This window comes from Opisthorchis viverrini (genome assembly GCF_000715545.1).
Source record: "Opisthorchis viverrini unplaced genomic scaffold opera_v5_433, whole genome shotgun sequence".
Lineage (NCBI taxonomy): Eukaryota > Metazoa > Platyhelminthes > Trematoda > Opisthorchiida > Opisthorchiidae > Opisthorchis > Opisthorchis viverrini.
The window spans coordinates 204,885-226,916 of NW_008752093.1; the positions used below are offsets into that span (position 1 = coordinate 204,885).

Consider the following 22,032-nt stretch of genomic DNA (forward strand, 5'->3'; position numbering starts at 1 on the left):
ACTGTGACCCACTGATTACGCACTGATTGCGTCGCCGTAACTATTGGCTAGCCATCACAGGTTTGCCAGCTCAGTCGCACCTGGCTATGCCACCAGAAAACAAAAAAAGACAAACTATAGTTTGTTAACATAACAGTTTAACAGAGCTTTCCACTAAACAAATTTTCGGCCATATGAAATCCCTATTAAAGAAGGACATTGAAACTCACAACAAGATGCCAACCATTGAAGATTCAGAGACACGGATGTGTTATGAAAGAAAAGTTCCTTCCATTTAGGTATGATCATCCTTACGGACTTAAAATTCGTTTAATTCTAATGTAAATTGTTGAGAAATTGACTATGTCATGAAGGAATGAGCAAGGGTGGCTTCAACGATGCATACATGCATCGCGATTTTTAAAATCACCCTTTAGCCATTTCATGTTTTTCTCCAACCAACAGCGCCTCTTGCTTCACCTGTCCTACATCAAGTTCCCATTCATCGACACCCAATGTAAATACAATTTTATTGAAGTATACGAGCAATTTTTCCTCACTGATCGATTGGAAGTGCATCCAGGCACCAAGACTTCCGCTCGTGGTCGATTTAGTGTATCCAGCTTACATGTTCCTAAAGTGATTCGGGCATGTAATAAACCGTACCTCAATCCAATCACACATACTTTGGGCCGTGGAGTTGTGCGTTTACTTAGCTCCAGTTACCAGATGCTCCAGGAGACTGATGAAATGGTGTTGCTGCAGACTGTTCGAGATGAAGGACCAGCTGGTGAGGCTGACGTGACTCTCAGTCTTCCTGAACTGACACTGGTCTACACGGAACTGGGTAAAGGTGAGCGGAAAATTTCTCGTCACTCAATTATTCTGTTCGGTTTTCCATGAAATGGCATTGATTCTTCTTCGGAAATTTTACTTCTTTGAAATTTTGGCTGATTTTATACTTTTCTGAAAAGGTCGACAGTGATGTGTTTCCTTGTCGCATCAATTTGCTGTATATTTTTCGACTTTTGCTAGAGTTCGAACCTGAAGCTCCTGTTTTGTGACGCCACCATCTCTAAGTTCAAAACAGTTGGGCAAGTTCGAAAACTTGAGCATAAATAGTGGAGTAACGCATCCTGTCTGTCGAATCAGTAGGACGTTTGGTGGTATCTTTCTGGTGTGAAGCTTTATCAAAACCTAATGGACAGTATCCGAAGTATTTGATTCTCTGCTAACATGTGATTTATCTTAGGATTCCAAAGCCAGTCACTGGTGTAACAGTAAACGAATCAGTCTCATAAATTGCACTGCATTGATTCACCAGCAAAGCCTCACATATATAATAGACGCTAATGAAATATGAAACCCGCTATCCTAATGGTTCTACCGAATATTAGTTTGTGGCTGACTAGTAATTACATTACCAAGGTTTTTTTCAAACGCCGTAAATGTTTAAAACTACTGCACCGGTTTGGCGCATTCGTAGGGCCTCTTTGGAGGGTAATCTTGAATGAAAAAATCTTAGAGATACTGAATGACCCTCCAAGGCACCAACCAACTTATATCTTCTCACCTAGTTGGCAGTAAATTCACCGCTTTATACGCGATATAACGGTCACCCTTGTGTGTGCTCGTAGAAAATGTTGACACGCACTCACCCTAGATGTTAGATGGGTGAAACTCATGAAGCTATTCACTGACATGGAAAGTTAAGAGGATATTCCACCTAAACTCCGCCTTTTGAGGCAGAATTCAGAGACAGTTATCACAGCAAGCGAAAGGTGCGCAAACCCAACAGATCTAGATTGGCGTTTCTAGTTTCGGGCGGGAAAGCGGGGGAGAATTATGCTCGTCAAGACCTAATGGTAAGAGGCAAGAGGGATTTGGTTGGATGGTAGGTTCTTCTTACTCTGTATAATCCAGCTGATTACTTTTCAGGTATTTAATATTGTAATATCATGCCACTTACCCCGCGCGCGCAGCTATGCCTGGGTACCTTACACTTTGGCACGAAGGGTGTTGGACAGCTTTAGGCCTAGATACGACCGCACTGCGTCACACTAAAGTCACACTGGGCCGATTGGTTTTGGGGATTATTGCAAGATGACATAAATTAAAGATGTACTGTGCTGAAACCCGTGTTCTGAAGGAGACGTGAACGGCGTCCGTAAGGACAAAGAAGTACTGGGCTAGAATACGAGACTTATTGGAGATAGTGTTCCATGCTCAGAAAGATCGCACACCAAACGTGTATGACGAGGAAAAGTGTTGTGTACTGCCAGGGAGAATATCTGCCCAGAGAGACATATATTTAACATCAGAAACCGATATATGAACAAGAAGCCTAGGGGGCTTTCAGGAGGAAGGTTAGTTAAGTGCCGATCTTGTTCCTACAAACACATTTATCCTTTGGAGTTGCGCATCCAACTCGGCTCGGCTATTGTTGGACAGATTGAGCTCCACGCGGTCTATGATGTGGAAACTTTTAAAGTGAAGGCATGGCATAGTGGAATAAGGTGTTATTATCTGATGTTTCAACTGTCGTGGGCAACCTTTTCCATGAGTTTCTGTGCTGTTTTGATTTTTAAATGTTTACGTGACTTTTCCTCTACACTACTTTTGCTATATGAGTAGACTGAAGATTGGAAAGGTAGGTGATCAGGAATGAACTGATCGCTCCAAACGACAGTGTGGGTTATTATGGTGATCCGAAGGCTTGAATGGGAATGATACTACGAAGAATGATGTAAATTGGTCCCGATTAACCAGGGCTAATGACGGTATTAGCTTTTTCTCTCGTAATTGAACTGGTTTTCAGGTATTTACATCGTGACCAAGTCCACAGCATGAATCTAGGAAACAGGATCCGGATTTTCCTATCAGTACTCACATAAAGTGATATATAAATTTAAACAGTACAAATGTGATATCTTACCGGTTTGAGCAGAATGAATAAGGTGACAGGTCTTCCGAGTCGTAAAACATCCATTTTATCAGCAACAAAGGCATTTCCAAAATTTGATGCTTCATTATCACAGTTTAAAGTTACTGTTGAAATAGAAATAAGTGACTGTGTGTGAAGTTAAAAATCGTGTTGTAAATACCTAATATCTGATTTTGCAGGCCCAGTCACAAGTAATCCCTGGAAGTAACTAAGCTCTTGGTTCCCATTCTACAAAGAACCCACAATGCCCAGCGTAAACCGGCTTCTCATACCAGTGTCGCCAAAGCTGAAATCGTGACCATATCAGCAACACCAGGGGCTTACTGAGAAATAGTGAGCAATGATTAAGAACAACAGCCATCATATCGCGTTATGGAGAAATTAAAGATGTATGCTGGTGCCATCGAGGACAAAATTAAAAGGCTTGGCTTCCACCTAGTTTATGGGGCAGTTTATAGGAGGCCTGCTTCTGGTCTTTAATTTCAAGTTTTGTCCATACAAGACATTTCTACAGGCGACCCATCCTGTCGATGGAGACAGTCAATTTGAAGTAAAGTAAAGCGCAAACTTTTTATGCTTATGACTGAGTATCCTTCCAGCATCCCCAAAAACAACGTTCTTAAAAAGATCCTGGTCAAATCCCGATATCAGCTGCGTCATTCATTTATTGATAACGTGTATGATGCGTATTTCGGTTTGTGTTAAAGTGCGCAAAGTAGCAGTGCCATTCAGAAATGGTTTCGAAATATACAGAATTAACATCCACGTCCTCATTTGCACAGTTCCCCTCCTGTTCAGACCCAACTACTGTGGTCATGTGCCCGGAGTTCAAAGTCCGACACATCCAAAGATATGCTTCGCTGATGAGTTATAACACGAACGAAACTCAAGTCCATCGCTACCCGTCTTTGATATGGACTCACCAGAGAAGTTGCGCCAGGGTAGAGATAGGAGGTTGTGAATCAGAGTGGCACGGATGCAAAGTCAACCTTGTTCCCCACTTGGTCAGGCTTTTCTCTTTCCTTTCATCCTCTTTGTTTCTAAGGTAGGAACTTAAGCAAACATAGCACAAGGGCAAAAATGGATGTCCAGGCAATGTCTGAACATTACCAAAACAATCACTAGTTGTACTAATTACTATCTATTGAAGATTAGTGATTAAATTGGTCATCATTTTCTTGACACGTTTCTTCATAAATAAGAGCTAAGAAGTAAAAATCCTCCCATCTCGGCTGAAAGAAGACAAAAAGTAGTTTCCAACTTTGGCTGGGATGAATCAAACTTCATAAAAGCTAACATTTTCCACTCCTGTGCAACGGCTTCCACACAAGTCACAGGTTTGAAACCTACGTGTCATCGGACTGTGTGGCGCATGGAGTAGAAGTCGGATGTTTCCTAAATTTTTTATATGTTCAATTGAAATGAAAATCGACAGCTCTGTGGCGTACGTAGAATTCTTTTCTGAATGTTCTTAGATATGCTGAGTTGACAGGGTAGTAATTACATCTGACGCGGGTTGTGGCTGATCCTAGCCTTTTAAAACGTTAGGCAACAAAATCCATTCCCTCTGTTGTCAGAGTCCAGACTACGGGTACTCTTTGGTCCGAGGCCAACAATTTCACCAGGAGTCTTATTATTCGCAGTTAAAAGACAGCTGTAGACTTAGTCGCTTTGTTAGCTCATTTGGAAAGCTCTACTTTCCAGGGTTACAGAATGTTTGAAATCATCGGCCGTGTGTCAGCCCGACGAAATGCGATTTACTGCTCATGCCTATGGTGGAATGTCTAGCGGAAATGTCGCCGCACATGACCGCACTGCTGTGCCTGAAAAATCTTCATTATCAGTCTATTCACTACGTTGTTCATTCAACTAATTTAACAAGCTCCGGATGAAAGGATAGAATAAACTCAACCTGAGGGGGAGGGACTAATTATTGTCTCGATTGTCACGGTGACCACTGGCTCCACCTTATACCCAATGGTTCAACGACGACCTCGTGAGGAACGAGGGTCTCCCTCCTCACCGAATGCAAGTCTCATCATCGATCACTACAGTTTCTAACCTCGCTTATATTGGCGCGCCACTGCACAGAAAATCCATTTTTTTCCAAAAGACATTCTTTATTTCACAGAGCTTTTGTATCTTCTGTTACAGTACACAGAAATATCCGCTTGTATGACCTGGCCTTTTAATTTCACTTTGATGTGTTCTGCCTGATTTCACAACATTCTTGTTTTTTTTACTTTGCGGTAAAATAGCTCCTTGCAAACTTGGGTGGGTGCCGTGTATGAAGATGGAGGATCTCCGCATGTATCAGGACAAACTAAATGCAAGTGGACTGTCAGTTGGCGAAGTATTGACGCCTAAACCGGGCAAGTTGACCAAATACACTACAGATCAACTGAGTGGTTTGAATTTGGACGGTATCTTATGCGTTGCCGAAAATGACCTGGCCTTTAATTTCACTTTGATGTGTTCTGCCTGATTTCACAACATTCTTGTTTTTTTACTTTGCGGTAAAATAGCTCCTTGCAAACTTGGGTGGGTGCCGTGTATGAAGATGGAGGATCTCCGCATGTATCAGGACAAACTAAATGCAAGTGGACTGTCAGTTGGCGAAGTATTGACGCCTAAACCGGGCAAGTTGACCAAATACACTACAGATCAACTGAGTGGTTTGAATTTGGACGGTATCTTATGCGTTGCCGAAAAACTGTTATGTGATAATCATACCAACTGCCCAAACGGTGAGGACGAAGATGAATGCCCACGTGCAATTGGAGACCTGGACAGGGTCCTAACACATCAGGCGAAATTATGTACGTGCTCACCCATATCCTTTCTCTTCTTTCAAGGTGTTGACATCTTTCATATCTGAAAAGGTCAAAGTCGACACCCGTAATATCGGCATGGTAACTTGTAAAACATGGGGATTTCTCCATTTTGATAACCCATGAACCTTTTTGTATGAATAGAGGATTAGAATGCACTCCCTGCGACGCACTACTCAAGACACGAGATACAGGCATGTGCAGGATGAATGCCTGGTTTTAGTAAAACATGTGACAATAGATGAAAAACAGAGTCAAGCGACTGCTCACCGACTAAACTCGGAATGTATTGTGACGAATAAAAGAGAAATTGCATTAGGAAAGTAGTCTTAGGTCGTCAGAACCCGGTTTCTCGCCACTCAGGGCGTCAATCAAGATGACTGTAGCTAAACACAGGCTAGCTAAAACAGACTGTGCTGTTTTCAAGGCAATTGTTTCCCAGAATAGATAACTCAAATGTAACAGACATCCAGTAGACCGGGTTTTGAGCTCCATCTACGCGAACACTGGGGACTGGTTTTGTACCCAGCTTGGAAAGAATACAAGAGCTCCAGTTTCAAAGTAGACAGTTTCAGGGTCATGTTGAACATGCTCTACTTGCCATTTCGGTCGCTAGGCTTTCATCCCCATCTCAGTTCATTTTATTATAGAGTTCAACCTGAAAATACGGGTCACAGTGACCTGGATGACCAGCTCCACGACAATAGAGGATCCATCAGCCAAACAAGAGGACACGGTCAGACGACCGACCTGATCCCTTGATACAGTTACTCCTTGGATTAAACATAAGTACATAACCACTGTTCAAGTCACCTGAACGCTCAAACTGAACTCACACGTGCTCATGAAACGACACTAGTGGCACCAATGATTGTAGAAAGAGACTGAAGTATCTCAAACGCTGGCTTTAAGCGGATGTGCTTCAATCAGCCGTACGGAATGTAGGCACCCTTTCACATCGTTCACATCTGAAGTGTGATGGGAATCGAAATAGGTTAGGTAACTTACTACGACCTGGCCGCATGTGGAATAGCTCAGTCAGGTGGCATGATGATCATAGACAAAACAGCCCAATGGAACCTACGATGGAGTGTTTTTTGGTATGTCCTTCCATGTTTTTATGTGCTCTGAAGCCCATAGTTTTTTATTGCAAGTTGTTTAGCTCGAAGTCAAACCAAATACATATATTGGGACCGGCAGATATATGTAGGAACGTGCTACCCTATCCCGCGTGCATAGCAGTGGACGATCTCTCTGAATCTTCCTGGCATAAAAGTACTCTATTTGCCAGAGATTGCGCACGGACTACTCAATACTTGTACTCATTTGATATCACTGTGATTTGAGGCAATATCATATTAGAACCTGCACCAGTCTCTCACTTAAAAGCTATTGCAAGGGACACCTCCAAGTTACGGTCATTTGGACGCATCAGAATTAATCTTCGTCATCTTGGGTCGATCAGTTTAATCCAGGTTAGTATGGATTCGGAGGCCGTGTTTTTAGGCTGCGATTTATTATATCAGTATGTCAATGAGGCTCACTGCACAGTTCAATTGAGTGGGGTATTCCGACTTGTCAAACGCTTGTTACTTTGTCATACGCTCCTTAGATGAGGTGGATCAAGTTATCCTGTGCATACAAATTTGAGAGATTTTTTCATGAATGTGTATACTGTCATGACCCAAAACCTGCATTTGTGTTCGGTTCACCCATTCTACAAATCAGACACCAGTAACGAAGACGAAAGTGCGCTGACGACAACAATCGTTGCAAGTGTGAACGAAAAGTCAAGCGCCGATGACGAATTCCCACACCATACTTGGATTATTGTCGGACTGCTTGGATTCTGCGCTATGTGCGGAATGCTCTCGGCTGGAGTCACGCTCGTGAAGCGCGCGAAGAAAACTAAACAGGGCAGCATGTCCGGAATGTGCAATAAGGTATTTTTTGAATCAGAGTCCTCAATTATGACCACGTTGGAAGGTGGCACAGCTCTTCGACTGCAAACTGGAAATAACGAATCACCCATGAAGCTTCAGAATTCAGGGGTTGATGGGAATGTCCCCATGGGACCTTGCACAGGGCCATTAGTAGAAACTGCCACATGCGCAGATGACGTTTTTAAAAAGGATGCAGGATGGTGTTCGTCATCATGTCTCACCAAACAGGATCGAAGCCACGGAAGCTCAGAACGGAAAGCACGTCGAAGTCGATCACTCCCAAATTCAAAAAATGATGAGCCACATCAGAATTGCAAAAAAGAATCAGGCGAGCTCAAGTCTGACGACAATAGGACAGACCGCAATTCCAGAATTTCCGTCAACGGAAAAAGGTCACCCTCAAGTCCAGTTTTGGATAGAATCAAATCCAGCCAATCCAGCGTGAGTAATTTCTTACGACTACCGAGAGACTTTGAAGAATCTGAATCGTGCCTGATGAGCCAGGGGTCAAGAAGGTCTACAGCAGCCTCCTTCGGTAACTTACCCAATACCGTCGTGTTTCCAGTGGAAAAACTATCTGACGTGGTCTACCACTGTACGGACCCAAAAGGTCTCGCCTTGAATCGAGCTTGGTGGAACCGATCAGTCCCGTTGCCCTTAGTGGCGGAATCCGGAGCACGTATTATTCAAGGCCAATGTCCATCCGAGCGAATACAAGAGACACATTCTGGTAAGTATCCCATTAAGGAACCGAATGTGGTTTCTTAATAGGTCAAGGAATTCTCATGTTATGTTTTGACCTCCTGTGACATAGTTTAGCCCGGAAGAAATTGCCATCCACAAAGTTAGTATTTCCGTAGCGTTTTAGTCGTTCCAAACCCGATCATCTGTCTGTGACAGGTAGCTGTAATTTTATCTGTCGTATGCACGAGTGTTAATTCCATCGAGATGCCTGCACCATCACGCACCAGGTTCCCTTCAGGGGCCACTATTTGTGTTACAGAGACGCATAAGCGTAACCGCATATGACGGATGCACACCCTAATCGACCCCCACGCATGTTCACTAAGCAAGTAATCTTATGTGGCCTTGAAACATCAAAAAAGCACAGGAAATCAGCAGTGAAACTTCGTGTTGGTTAATTCCGAAATAAAGCAGTAAAAGGTTGAGTTGATGTCCTCGATAATTTCGATCATCAGTCACTCCAAACAGAACTTCTATATGCTCCTATTTCGACAAAACAGGGATATTCTCGAGGTCACCGGTTTCGTCCTGCATCTCTGGAAGTACAATGCTTTTGAGTCACTTGATGATACAGGTTCATCAACTTAATGACTCTGCTTTTATTAGGAACTTTGTGGAACTGCAATTCTTGAAAGTATCCATTTTGGTGGTTGTTCAGAAGAGGACAGAAAACTCACCACACAGACATAAATTCCAATGCAGAACCCCGTACTATGAACAAAGATTCACCATCAACTTGATGGATACGCTCTTTAAAGTTAGGATAACTATTAAAAAGCATCGCTTGTTGTGAGACACTCCTTGTTTTTTGCTCACCGTGGATAGCTTAAGATGGGCTTATAAAACCAATTCCTCTAAGCTATTTGTCGTATGTGAGTTTGCCCGTTGGAGGAGGTTAGTATACGGCCTTGTTTCTGGCTTTCGAAAGTTTATTCATTGACCACTATGCGTATGCTTTGTATCTAGATGTATACCACGCATTTCAGTTTTCGGATAAGGTCACTTGAGCGGACATGTTTACATATGCTGATGTCCCGGTGAGGCAGCAGTACAAAAATCCGCTCCCCATTCCGGATGTCAGCAGTTAGAAGCCCCGTAAAGTTAACCATGTTCGCTGGCAAACAGCTCCAATGGCGATGAAATTTGACCCAAATATGGCCAGACAGAGCGATCGCGTCAGTCCACATTCCGTCGTGAAGTTGGTTACCAAGTGATGCATGGTTGCGCACTTTGCTCGGTGAAGAGCATTAGTCAATATTCTTTCCCTTTCCCTTACCTCTTCCCTTTTTCTCGCACTGCAGCAAAGTGCCTCAGCGGTTTTTCGCATCCAGAACAACGGGGCGAGACCAATGAGATGCAGCGAGTAGAAATTCCCTTACATCCACACGCAAATCTACAGAGAAATTTTGGCACGACCTATCCACATAATCCATCTGATACACATGTAACTTCGGCCATGGGACCGAAGTACTTTACAGTCTCCGGAAACGATTCGGACAAGTGGAATACTGGTGAACTGAAGCAGAAGCACTTCAGAGGTGGTGCACCAAAACGGCCTCGTTATTCCATCGACCCAGTGGTTAGTGATGTTACCATAAAGCTCTCTTTTTGTGCAATTACTTACCATAACCCAGCTTTCGAAGTGATCAAAGTGACTGCTGCTGATCAAAGGTGAAAAATGCATCAGGTTATACTGACAAAGCTGGCCAATAGACAAAACCGCACTAGCTATATTCCTCCAGCAAAATGGGTGGACTAGTCCGGATGAGTTGGCAAGAACTATCTGTAGACCCATAGTTTCTTGACTTTTCTGGGACGACAATGTCTCCGTCAGTTTCAAACGTTTCCCAATTAATTAGAAAATGAATAGCCTTCTTTACCCATTGACCATAGCTTTCTTCCAGAATAGTCCTTCTTCATGAGAGCAGCAGAATTTGACACTATGTAGTCGACATTCATAACATTGCTGTTCATTCATTCCGCAACGCCAGCATTGTTTTGTCTTTTCCTTGACTTGATTAGAAGCCTAGTTCAAAGTAGGTACATGTCAGCATTTAGTGGAATGTCATCAGGGAAGGTGATGAAGTATATATAACATTAGTAACAAGTACCGCACGACAGTCCTAGTCATTTTTATGTCAGAATACCTCTTCCGTATACACTTTTCCTTAAAACCACACAATTAGATAGTGTAAGTAAGCCATCTTAATGACTAGATGGGTCTTGGTCACGGATTTTCCAAAGCGATCTGAAAATACGGACTGCCCGCCAATAGAGCTCAAAATGAAATAAAATCTCCGATTTCCGGAAACAATGGACGTACAAAATGATTCTATTTGCCACACACCATAAGAAACGACGTCTTCCCAGAGTAGAGGTACTCATATCTTTGAATATTCTTCTTAACCGAGTTGGTAGAATTTTTCGTTCACTGTTAGTCTCGGACATCAGTAGTTCGGGCAAAGTCAGTTATATCGCTAACGCACTACTCATAAGGTTGCTGGAAATTCCTCGACCGCCCACGATTGGTTTCGCCCTTCTTGGGGCTCATCAGATAGTCGCAATCCCCGAGTTTCCGTCAACCTTATGTTCTACTTGGAACCGAGTTGCACGAAATTATCGAATTACGCTCATTTGCAAAGTAATTTGGTTTTGCGAGAGATACACCTGGAACCCAGCTAAACCTCTCGTTTGTGATATTTCCGGGCAAGTGAATGTGCCGCACCAGGTCGCCCCAAACGAGAGATTAAGGTGGGTTCCAGATGAATCTCTTGCAAAACCAAATTTACTTGCAAATGAGCATATTTTGATAGTTCACTTATATCCCGTTGGGATATCACAGCCTGATTTTTGTGTAAAGGAACACTCTGGGAGTGGTTATGACGAAAAATGTGTGGACCGCAATATGAATTATTACCTGCAAATGGAATTTAACGAGTACAAATGAAAGTAAATCTAATTTCACTTACAATTACAATTGCCGGATTCGCTCACAAAGGAACTCCTAATGCTCTGTTTCAATTACTTTCTAGAATGACCCATAGAATTTAATAGGAGGTGAAATACAGGAAAATTTACTTATCTGGAGAAATGTGCTTCGTTAGGCGGTTGTTAATTGAATTATGTTAGGGCCCTGTTGACGGGCGGTCGTAGGTAGAAATGGTAATTTAAAAAAGCATATAGATTCGGTCTTATTAAAGCTGATTGGTTTTTTGGTGAACTTGTAGCCTATCCCTCATGATTTTAAGTCCAGTCTGTTATTCTGGAGAGGGACCGGCTGAAGGGAGTGACGCTAGATTCAGTTGGCGGTCAGAAGACTGTATTTACTGTTAGCCCAAATGATACTACACAAAATTGGGTAAACCACGTGTCATGGCGATGGAATTTGAACCGAAGGGACACGGAAATATTCGTCAATATAGTTTTCGGCAAAAGACCCGTGAGATGACGGAAAGGTAGTGCACCTACAGCCCTCTGGAGAGGCCCACCATCAGGAGGAACAGATTTTAATTGGTCGCTTGAGGCTTTAATCTTTCACCTTGGTACGCAAACCACTTTCGTACGCACATTTTGGTCAGATTCTCCATCCGAATGTACTCAAAGGACATTTGGTGTACATGTTTAACATGAGGAAAACCCTCCTTGTTCTCTTCCGAGACTTCCAACGCAAGCTGGACAGATGGGAACGCTAATATACACTCAAACTCGAGTTGTACGGATAAAATATCCACAAACTCAGAAGTTGGCTGCAATTGTTTCTCTATATCACTAACTATCAATGCTAATCAGATTGAAACCGTCCCACATATCTGAATTTCACGATCAGCCAATGTGATCTTTGAAGATCGCTTACCATGACAGGTATGTTCCGTGTTCTTTTGAACCAAAACCGCAGCAGCCTATTCACTCTGTGCCAATTTCGACATAACGTTCTGTGTCCCTCGGTTCTAGTGCAATGTAAACTATAAAGGCAGTGATCTAGTTTTTCCCGCCAATTAATCTGATCGATCATGTCTAACTGGCAAACACTGATGCATCATCTAATTCTCATCGATTTTTTTAAACTTCCACCACCATCACCACCACCAAAAACAACAGCAGCAACAACGATGACAATAGGTAGCTCAGAGGAAAAATTATTTCACAAGTTGGAAGAAACTTCCATCTGAGAAATCGTCACTCGAGCAGTCAGTCAACACGTGACTAATGATGTGGACTCTGCCATCATTAATAAGACTAAAATATGGGTGAAAAACCTATCGCTGCGCAGCAAGGATAATCCATTGGATCACTTGGTTAAAAGGAAGTAAAGCTACACGCAGAGTTAACGAAGAAAAGCGAGTACACAATCTACAACCGTGGGTCGATTGCGCGCTGTTGTTCTGCAGAATTCGGCCTCATAAAGACAAGGGAAATGATGAACTGGTTCCATTACAACACAGACAACTTGAGTAAAGCAGTGTATAAAGTTTGTCGAAGAACTATAATACCCCCAGGTAACCTGAAAAAGTTGAGATTATGCAAATTCCTATACTCATGACGCATGGAAACACAACACCATTTATGCGAAGTCTACCTCCATACTTATTGTTCTCAACTGTGAAAGAATCTAGTGGGTCTAGATTTCAGTGAAGATGAAGCGTCTGACACTCATCAATTCGTTGGACAGGATCTGATCTAGGTCGCTGTCGTCGATCCATATCTTCCTGAAACATTGACTGATCGTTCCAGTGGAACCGTATTTGAATGAGAAAACAGGATACCCCTAAAAAATTTTATGTGAGGTATTCAGCTTCACATGGAACTGAAGTAGGATCTCCTCAAGTTTCGCGCTTTTTCCTGATTTATTGTCTGTGTAACTTCAACCGCTCACTGTTTAAATCCGCTAAGACAGTTTAGGTCCGGAAGTGCCCAAAAGTAACTAGTAATTTAACAGAGTAATTCTAAAAAATCAACAAATTTGTTGATCACATAATGGGATGTGATTTAGATCGTGTACACTGAAGTTCTTTTCATCTCAGCGTGGCGAGCGTGTTTAAGGCGAGCGATAGCCGGGCGGAAAGTTGCACTTACAGGTCAGCCGAGCTCCAGAGATTTCAGGTGGTCTGAACTAACACATTTTTCAAATCAAAACGACCTTGAGATCAAATATCAACTGTGAACAGTTTGTGGTTGCTGTAGACGGCATTTTTGATGGGGATGATAGATTTGTTGACACACTACATATCTCAACGTTCTCGCATGGATGAAACGCTGAAGACACAATGGTCACAGGTGTATATCTGTGGGAAGGATGGCGAGGGGTGTCATTACAAGTAAGTAGACAGAGTCTGGTGAAATTGTTGAGTATGATGGAAGTGTTGGGTTGCGTAGTTACACGAACACTGCTAACATGTCGGTGAACTCGGCATTATAGCGTCTGCCTCACGTGTGACCAACCAATGTTCAATAAGTCAAAACCGAAAAAGTCCTGGATTCTAGTGCACCTGCAACAAACGACTGATTTAGATTGCGGTACTATCAAGAAGCAGTGTACTGGATCTCATTCCACGATGTACCGGATGACTCACCCAGTGAACACCATTCTGTTACTCAGTTGAATCGTGTGAACTCCATGGACAAAACTGGGGAAGTGAATACTATAATAAGTGAGTCGTTAGCCAAACGAAAAAGGAATATGGATTATCTGACGGAATGTGAGATTTCGCATTCCTCATGCAGTATGTCGACTACACCACTCAGTAGACAATTACCTGATGTGTGAAAGGTCCCATAGTGTTTTCAGAAACTTCCGTATGTATTTTTCTTAACGTAATCTCATACCAGTATATTCTGGAGACAAACATTAACCTTGCGATTTGACCGCACATGAACAGGCATGGTTTTTTCTGTGAAGTAGTAATAATTACTTCGTTTCGTATCACTTGCTCGTGATTCCACTGTGCAAATCTCATAGTTATTAGATGGTAGTTGTAGATGCCCCCGGCCAGTATGATTACACGCATCGTTTTGCCAAGTATGCGTCATTTGTGGAAAAAATTCTCGGAATACTGTGAATCTGGTATTCACGTCCTCATTTCGACCAATAGTCCTAAAAGTGCATATTGAATACGGCCCTGGGAACGTCACATTTGAATTAGTTTGCTTACTGGTCAGTTAATGCGCTTAGGTTTAAATGTGTAGCTGATATATCTTAGTATACCAGCCATGTTTTCCAGACAGGCATTTGGTCGAGTGAAGTAGTTCTTTCGAAGAAGTAGAGACCAATGATCTGACTCCCATGGATTTCACATCAGACAGAGATCCTTGAGTCATTATGGCTGCGAACTTCACGCGTCCTCTGTGGGTTGGTTTGTGACCGGTCGCGGTAACCTCCTTGATGATGATTAGGGAATGAATAAGAGTTGTCAAGTAATCTAATGTTTACAAAGACCGACTAATTGTACAGCTGATATTGGGAGGACTACACAATCCTCTCCTCAGCATTCAGCAAACAATATTCCCCGAAAATTTAGCTTTCCATGAATTGGTCGCATGGACTGTTTCTGGTGGATTTCTGGCTGACGCATGGGCTCTTCAATCTTTCCAGAGTCCGAAGATTTCAGGTAACAGGCATCTGATCACTGCCGTTGCTTTTGCCATCGGTCTACTCTACTGCACCGCGTTTTTCTTTAGAGATACGTCAGGCGGCAATAATCAAACGCGTTGACCCCCTGCACGATAAAGGAATGTCAGTTACACCAAATCATCGGAAGTTTCGGTCACACCTAGATTCCCTCTTTCTAAATTCATCTTTAAACAGAGAATCCTGTGATTCTCATTCATTCACTGATCAGAATATGAAGTTGTTCCTTCTCGAATTACCAACTAACAATTGTCATTATCCATATGTCTGGCCAATAGTGATGATTTTCACCAGATAAATCCTTTGCGAGTACCTGGCAGTGCGTGTAAATGAACCTGGAAGCAGAGTAAATGAGGCGCGAAAAATGTATTCCCAAAACCTTTAGGCTTGTCTGCCAAACATATGGGGGCGTCGTATGGCACAACGCTGGTATGAAAATAAATTTGGCATCCGTTACACTTGATAACCGAGGTACGGGGCTGTGAGCCGGACACGAAAGACTGTATGCACTGTGAAATGAATGAGACATTTGACCTTCGTTATTTTTAGACTACATAAGCTACCCACCAGCTCACATTTCTGATGATAGGTCGATTTTTCTGGTCCGAGAAGCCGGTGGTCCTAGATCGGCAATAAACATTATTAGGCACATCAGCTTCGTTAGATTCTAAACGCCTTATCATATTTAAACTAATCTTGAGTAGGATGACAAGTGGTGTTCAAAGTAAACCTACCGATTATCTGATCCTGACTGAGATGAAAGGCTGCATAGTCCGGATTTAAAGTTGGATGAAAGACATGACAAGTGAAGATAGCATGGAGAAAACAGAAAAATATGACTATTGGCTTGGAGTTATTCGCATACTGTGCGTAATTACACGCACTCTACCCAATGTCCGACTCAATCGCGGCTGGGATTGCTTCGGAATTGAATACCCTTAGGTTTGTTGGATGGAAATGGGTTCTTTAGAAATGAATTCACTAGGTTTAGGTGTGTCTGTTGACCAGTACCGTTGGTAAAAACTATTCTGGAAACTTCTTCCAAACTTTATTTATTCACTGCCTGCCAGAAAAGTGACAGCAGCTTTGTGCGTACTCTTAGGGACCAGAGACTGATCAAACAGCAAAGCGTGCGTTCAGCTACCAGCAGGTGATAAAGTGCGTCGTTCGCACGATCTGTGATCGCAAAGGGCTCTGCGAATTACGGAATAGTAGTGCGCACAACACGATTCGAAGGAAAAAAACTGTCCATCATTAAGAACAAATTAACAGAATGCTGCCAAGTAATGAAAATATGTTTGCGGTTGGTGCATAATCCTAATTTTGCACCATAATTGTACCTCCAGTTTGCTGTCCTGAAAACAGGCCACACCGAAAGTCTTCTCCTGGGCAAACACGATTTCATCCAGCCCTTGCAATGAGCACTTTTACAGAGAAATAGATGTACGTTAGTATTGACGGATCAGTGATTGCAGCCTATATGTGTGTGCGCCTTAGTCTACACCGAAATTGTACAACCTCAGCAAAGCATACTTACCCTCATTTACTTCACCAGTGCGTTAGAGTCAAGGTAAGTGCTCTAAATACACGATCAAACGAGTCAGGTTGAGTCGGCACGATGCTATTCCTGAATAACTGACCAACTCGACTACCCGGTAAAGTATGAAAATTGGCGAACTTCCCACTGGGTACCTAGTCATGAGCATTTTCCTAAACTGTGCAAACGAATGTTCCAGAAGAAATCGACCCAATATTTAAAAAAACAATAGATTGGACAGAGTAATTAGGAAAGCTTGAAGATGGGTCGACGCATCGGTTAATCTTAGAATTCAGTGTACCTCTGATACAGGCGAAAGGACATTAGAATTAGATACTCATTGTAGCCCATATTTAAATCAACAGATTATCTTTATTCTTTGATGTTCATTTTTCGTTGGTCCCCTCTCAGCAGGTCGGTCTCACCAGGTTGTCACCCGGGAAAAGAAAAGGAAACTGTAGTTGTTGGCGTTAATCTTAGACATTCGTAGGCTTACAAGAGTTCACCGCAAAACACCAGGGATCTGACGGTACGGTTATTGGTTGTTGATCAGATGGCTGTTGATCTTTTCGCCCAGCTTGGCAACTGGCTTGCAAACGTTTCGTCACCATACGAGGAGATATCAACAATGGGTGGGTACAATTCCTGATCTAGTCAAACCTCAAGATATGGGCAGATACCATGTGCTAACGATTTTTCGACACTCCCACGCTAAAAACTTCTTTGGATTTTTAAAACCTAGTTCGTATACAGCAAGCGTAGTGTCAGTTCCCCCCCCCTATCGTAAACATTCTATACAGAGGAAAACATTTTAAATAGCTGGTTTGTTTTCAAACCACACCCCATTTTGAATCCATGTACGACCAATTTGATGCCCTGGTCATCAAGTGTCAATTCGTTTTGTTTTTAACACAGAATGAGCCTCATACATCTGGTGAAACAGATACCGTTGGTAAGATCTTCACATACCGTGGAAGACCGATAAATGCCACACATGCAACAAAAGCCTCGGTGTGGACCTCCAGTTTCTCCACTAGCGGTGAGCTGGTGGACGACTCGCAACCGGACAGCCACAGTCTACCACAAAAGTCCACTGGGTATAGGTTAAGGGAGCCGAGTGGCAACTGGGCCTATTCATATCAACGTGCGACACACTTGGCGGCAGAAGAATGGGGGAAGGTAATCGAACCGGACAGTGACTCCAGCAATACAAGATTAAAACTAAGCTCCTATAATGTTGACGAAGACAAACTCATCAGCAGAGGTGTTCACCATCATCACAGATGCCCAACATCAGAAACCATACCCAACGCCTTGGTAAGCGTTCAGTGTGATAAAACCAAGCGTATAAGTGATACAATTAATCCCATTCTAACTCACGGACGGGCTCTCCCGTGCAACTGCCGCTTTGGTGGAACCAAATTTGCGTTTCCTTCAAGTCTATCTGTGACAGATCAGAAAACGCTGGAGAGACGGCATCGGATGAGTGACCGCAAGACCTCACTGGATGACTTTCGAGTGAATCAGTGTGACGAATCAGAGACCGCTAGTAGTCAACAAAACAGTGAGGACACGGAGACCGAGAGTCGAAGCGAAGACAGACAAGGTGAGTTTGAAAAGGACACCCTAAAAACCCAGATTTTTAGACGCGGCTGGAAGACTCTAGGTATAAAATTCCTGTACAATGGGTGGGTACAATTCCTGATCTAGTCAAACCTCAAGATATGGGCAGATACCATGTGCTAACGATTTTTCGACACTCCCACGCTAAAAACTTCTTTGGATTTTTAAAACCTAGTTCGTATACAGCAAGCGTAGTGTCAGTTCCCCCCCCCCCAGTAAACATTCTATACAGAGGAAAACATTTTAAATAGCTGGTTTGTTTTCAAACCACACCCCATTTTGAATCCATGTACGACCAATTTGATGCCCTGGTCATCAAGTGTCAATTCGTTTTGTTTTTAACACAGAATGAGCCTCATACATCTGGTGAAACAGATACCGTTGGTAAGATCTTCACATACCGTGGAAGACCGATAAATGCCACACATGCAACAAAAGCCTCGGTGTGGACCTCCAGTTTCTCCACTAGCGGTGAGCTGGTGGACGACTCGCAACCGGACAGCCACAGTCTACCACAAAAGTCCACTGGGTATAGGTTAAGGGAGCCGAGTGGCAACTGGGCCTATTCATATCAACGTGCGGCACACTTGGCGGCAGAAGAATGGGGGAAGGTAATCGAACCGGACAGTGACTCCAGCAATACAAGATTAAAACTAAGCTCCTATAATGTTGACGAAGACAAACTCATCAGCAGAGGTGTTCACCATCATCACAGATGCCCAACATCAGAAACCATACCCAACGCCTTGGTAAGCGTTCAGTGTGATAAAACCAAGCGTATAAGTGATACAATTAATCCCATTCTAACTCACGGACGGGCTCTCCCGTGCAACTGCCGCTTTGGTGGAACCAAATTTGCGTTTCCTTCAAGTCTATCTGTGACAGATCAGAAAACGCTGGAGAGACGGCATCGGATGAGTGACCGCAAGACCTCACTGGATGACTTTCGAGTGAATCAGTGTGACGAATCAGAGACCGCTAGTAGTCAACAAAACAGTGAGGACACGGAGACCGAGAGTCGAAGCGAAGACAGACAAGGTGAGTTTGAAAAGGACACCCTAAAAACCCAGATTTTTAGACGCGGCTGGAAGACTAGGTATAAAATTCCTGTACCCATACGGTGTCGTCAGCGGCGGTGCATCCATTGCCGGAGTATGATAAAACGAAGAGACGGCAATATAAGTTTAGTTTGTGGGACTAGAATTTCCAAGATTTCAGTGGCAAACGTTCATATACACCGTAAAACAAGGTGGGATGGGGATTACCGTAAGCTTTGAATGCACGCCTTCAAGGTTAAGTGCATTAAAGGAAGCCATGCTTTAAGTCCTAAAGGTTTACGAATTGGTAAGAACCCACATGCCCGAACATTCTTGGCACTTGGAACTGAAACCCTGCTCTATGTAGCTACCGATATCTCACATTCTAAGGTCACTACAACGCCACTAAAGGGTACTCAGTATGCTACAGTTCAAGTTGGTGCTTCCTTGAAGTTTTTTTGAACCGGTCAAGGATGTATTCCGACTACTAAGGTCGGATTTTGCCAATGGGAACGAAGTACTGCGTTCACAGGGAGATTCGCCGGTGGTATCAGAGCAAGAGTAATTAATGACCCCAGCTACAATAACGCAAAGCTGGAGAATTAATGCCCGTGAAAAATTAAAAAAAAATTAACCCATGATTCATTTCAAGGAAAATGAATATTGAGTACATAAGGGTGAGAGTTCACAGCTGCAGAACAGCAGTGTACGGAGCAAGGACGGGTGAAGAAGCTTTGAACTGGCCAGGGCGAAAAAATTGTGCACTATCAGCTAAAACTATTTGGCGAACTGCTCACACAGACATTTGTTATATGTAATGAAGTCATCAAGAAAGCGCCCAAGGAGCTTACTGCGTTTTACCACAAAATGAAGGTAAAGCAAGATCAGAGCATAATCTTTCAATTCAGTGTCAGGAAAAGGGCGAGGAAGGGTGGCTGCTATGACGCCAAGTCATAGGAACTAGGATAGTGACTAGAATATTCTCAATTCAACCCACCTGACCCCGTGGTCCAATTCGAAGAGAGCATGAGTAATCGTGGTAGAATCGCCTTAGAGTTAATACCGTCCACAGTTAGTATAATCGATTTGCTTTGGACACGTAGTTGTTCACCGACCGCACTGCGATGGAAAAAATAATATCTATGCTACTGAACGATTCAAGTGTTCCTATTTGGGGCGAGGAATTCTCGGCACAAGTGGTTCGTAAAATTTCTTTGGAGCAAGAGATTCTGGTGTGGGATCTTTGGCAAGACAATGCCCTGAGATCGGTTCGTTGAAGTGGAAATATATACTTGCTTTCATTAGAAAGAAATTCGTACAAAACATACGAAAACCGCTACGTTCATGTGGAGGAACACTGAACGTATTGCAGTAAATTGCGGAATGGTTTACCGACTCAACTATAAAATGCTTGCGGTGTTGAAAGCACAGTCGGCCGTCATCCACCTCCCTAACTAAATCCTAAGATGGAATTAAATTTCGGGTCACTTTTCGTAAAAATTGGCTTTATTTTGCTAATTTGAATCTCCAAAGGATCCAATAAGAGTTTCTGATCGAATAGTTTCCCATGGTTCAGTCGCGCCCGTTCGCACTTCAAGCAAAGTACGCTTATATAATGAGGGAGTTGCAATATTGGGCAAGTACGCATCTCGTTTCTATCGAAATAAGTAGCCAAAGTGCGTGTTCCTGTTGTTTTTTCGTAAGACTTGCAATCCGTTTCCGACATTTTTAAATATAAATGAACGAGCTTACCGGAGTTCGTGTTTGGATATTTGAAACCTTCATAAATATACCGCTAAAGCTCGGCTTTTATTCGTCATACTCTATTTTGAACCCAGATGCTGGAGGAATGGTCAGTGTCACTCTCAAACTGGACGTGTACTCTCTCGATTGTACCTTACCCTACTAATTTATTGGCTTTTGTTCAAGAAATACCATTTAATAACTACTATGGCGTGAGGTTCGTAAATTTTCCAGTATTCCCATTATTGTGATACAGTGGTATTGGAGGAACCTGTCTGTTCAGCCGTCCCTGGTTTGCGATATAATTCACTGCCTAATTTCGTGACTGGAACTTAGGTACTACCGATGTATTGATCATCGCAGGTTTCTAAGCTAGCGGCTTTCTCATAATTTGGAAGGTACACGACTAGCCATCATCCATGAACATCCCTTCTCACGTGTGGAGGCACAACATAATTCTCAGATACAAGGGTACCTTTCTGGCTCGATCAACCAGATTGACTACTTTCTTGGAAGACAGGCAACGTAAAATTAAGACGAAACCGTGATTCTGACGCACAGTACTTCACCCTTGGAGAGAATATCCACTCGACAGGACACTCGAGTCCAGACCAACAGGCGCAATCAATTCGCAGTAATTCACTCGCATAAACGTCGACTGGGAAGATGGCCGAATATTTCGAAGAACATTTTAGCTGGGCTCCTGCAACACAGGCTCTGAAGATGGTCACCACTACCATCGCCATGAACAGCACGGCATCAGTGTTCAACACTGACAATTCGCTGTCGTAAAACCATGATTTAGTTGAAAGCCTTACTTTGAGGAAAACAATAAATGTGAACAAGGAAAGGATTTAGTGCTAGCTTATTCATCATCATCATCATCAATGACAGCAACCTTAGTGTTGGCACTGATGCTTCACTGCCGTACAACCATAAGGTTCGTGTAGTGATATATATATATATATATATATATATATATATATACCAGGATTGTGGGTCGTCTGTACATGTGGCGTTGCTCTA

The 22,032-nt window shown here is 42.9% G+C and overlaps 1 protein-coding gene across 1 annotated transcript; it reads left to right on the forward strand.

Moving 5' to 3' along the window:
• Positions 1-423: 423 nt before the first annotated feature.
• Positions 424-19,384, forward strand: T265_10996 (hypothetical protein; the record flags this gene model as incomplete). Its single annotated transcript, XM_009177529.1, has 7 exons — positions 424-832; positions 5,587-5,742; positions 7,483-8,427; positions 9,920-10,020; positions 17,519-18,209; positions 18,602-19,264; positions 19,305-19,384. The coding sequence occupies 7 exons, from the start codon at positions 424-426 to the stop codon at positions 19,382-19,384; spliced, it is 3,045 nt and encodes a 1,014-aa protein (XP_009175793.1).
• Positions 19,385-22,032: the final 2,648 nt, after the last annotated feature.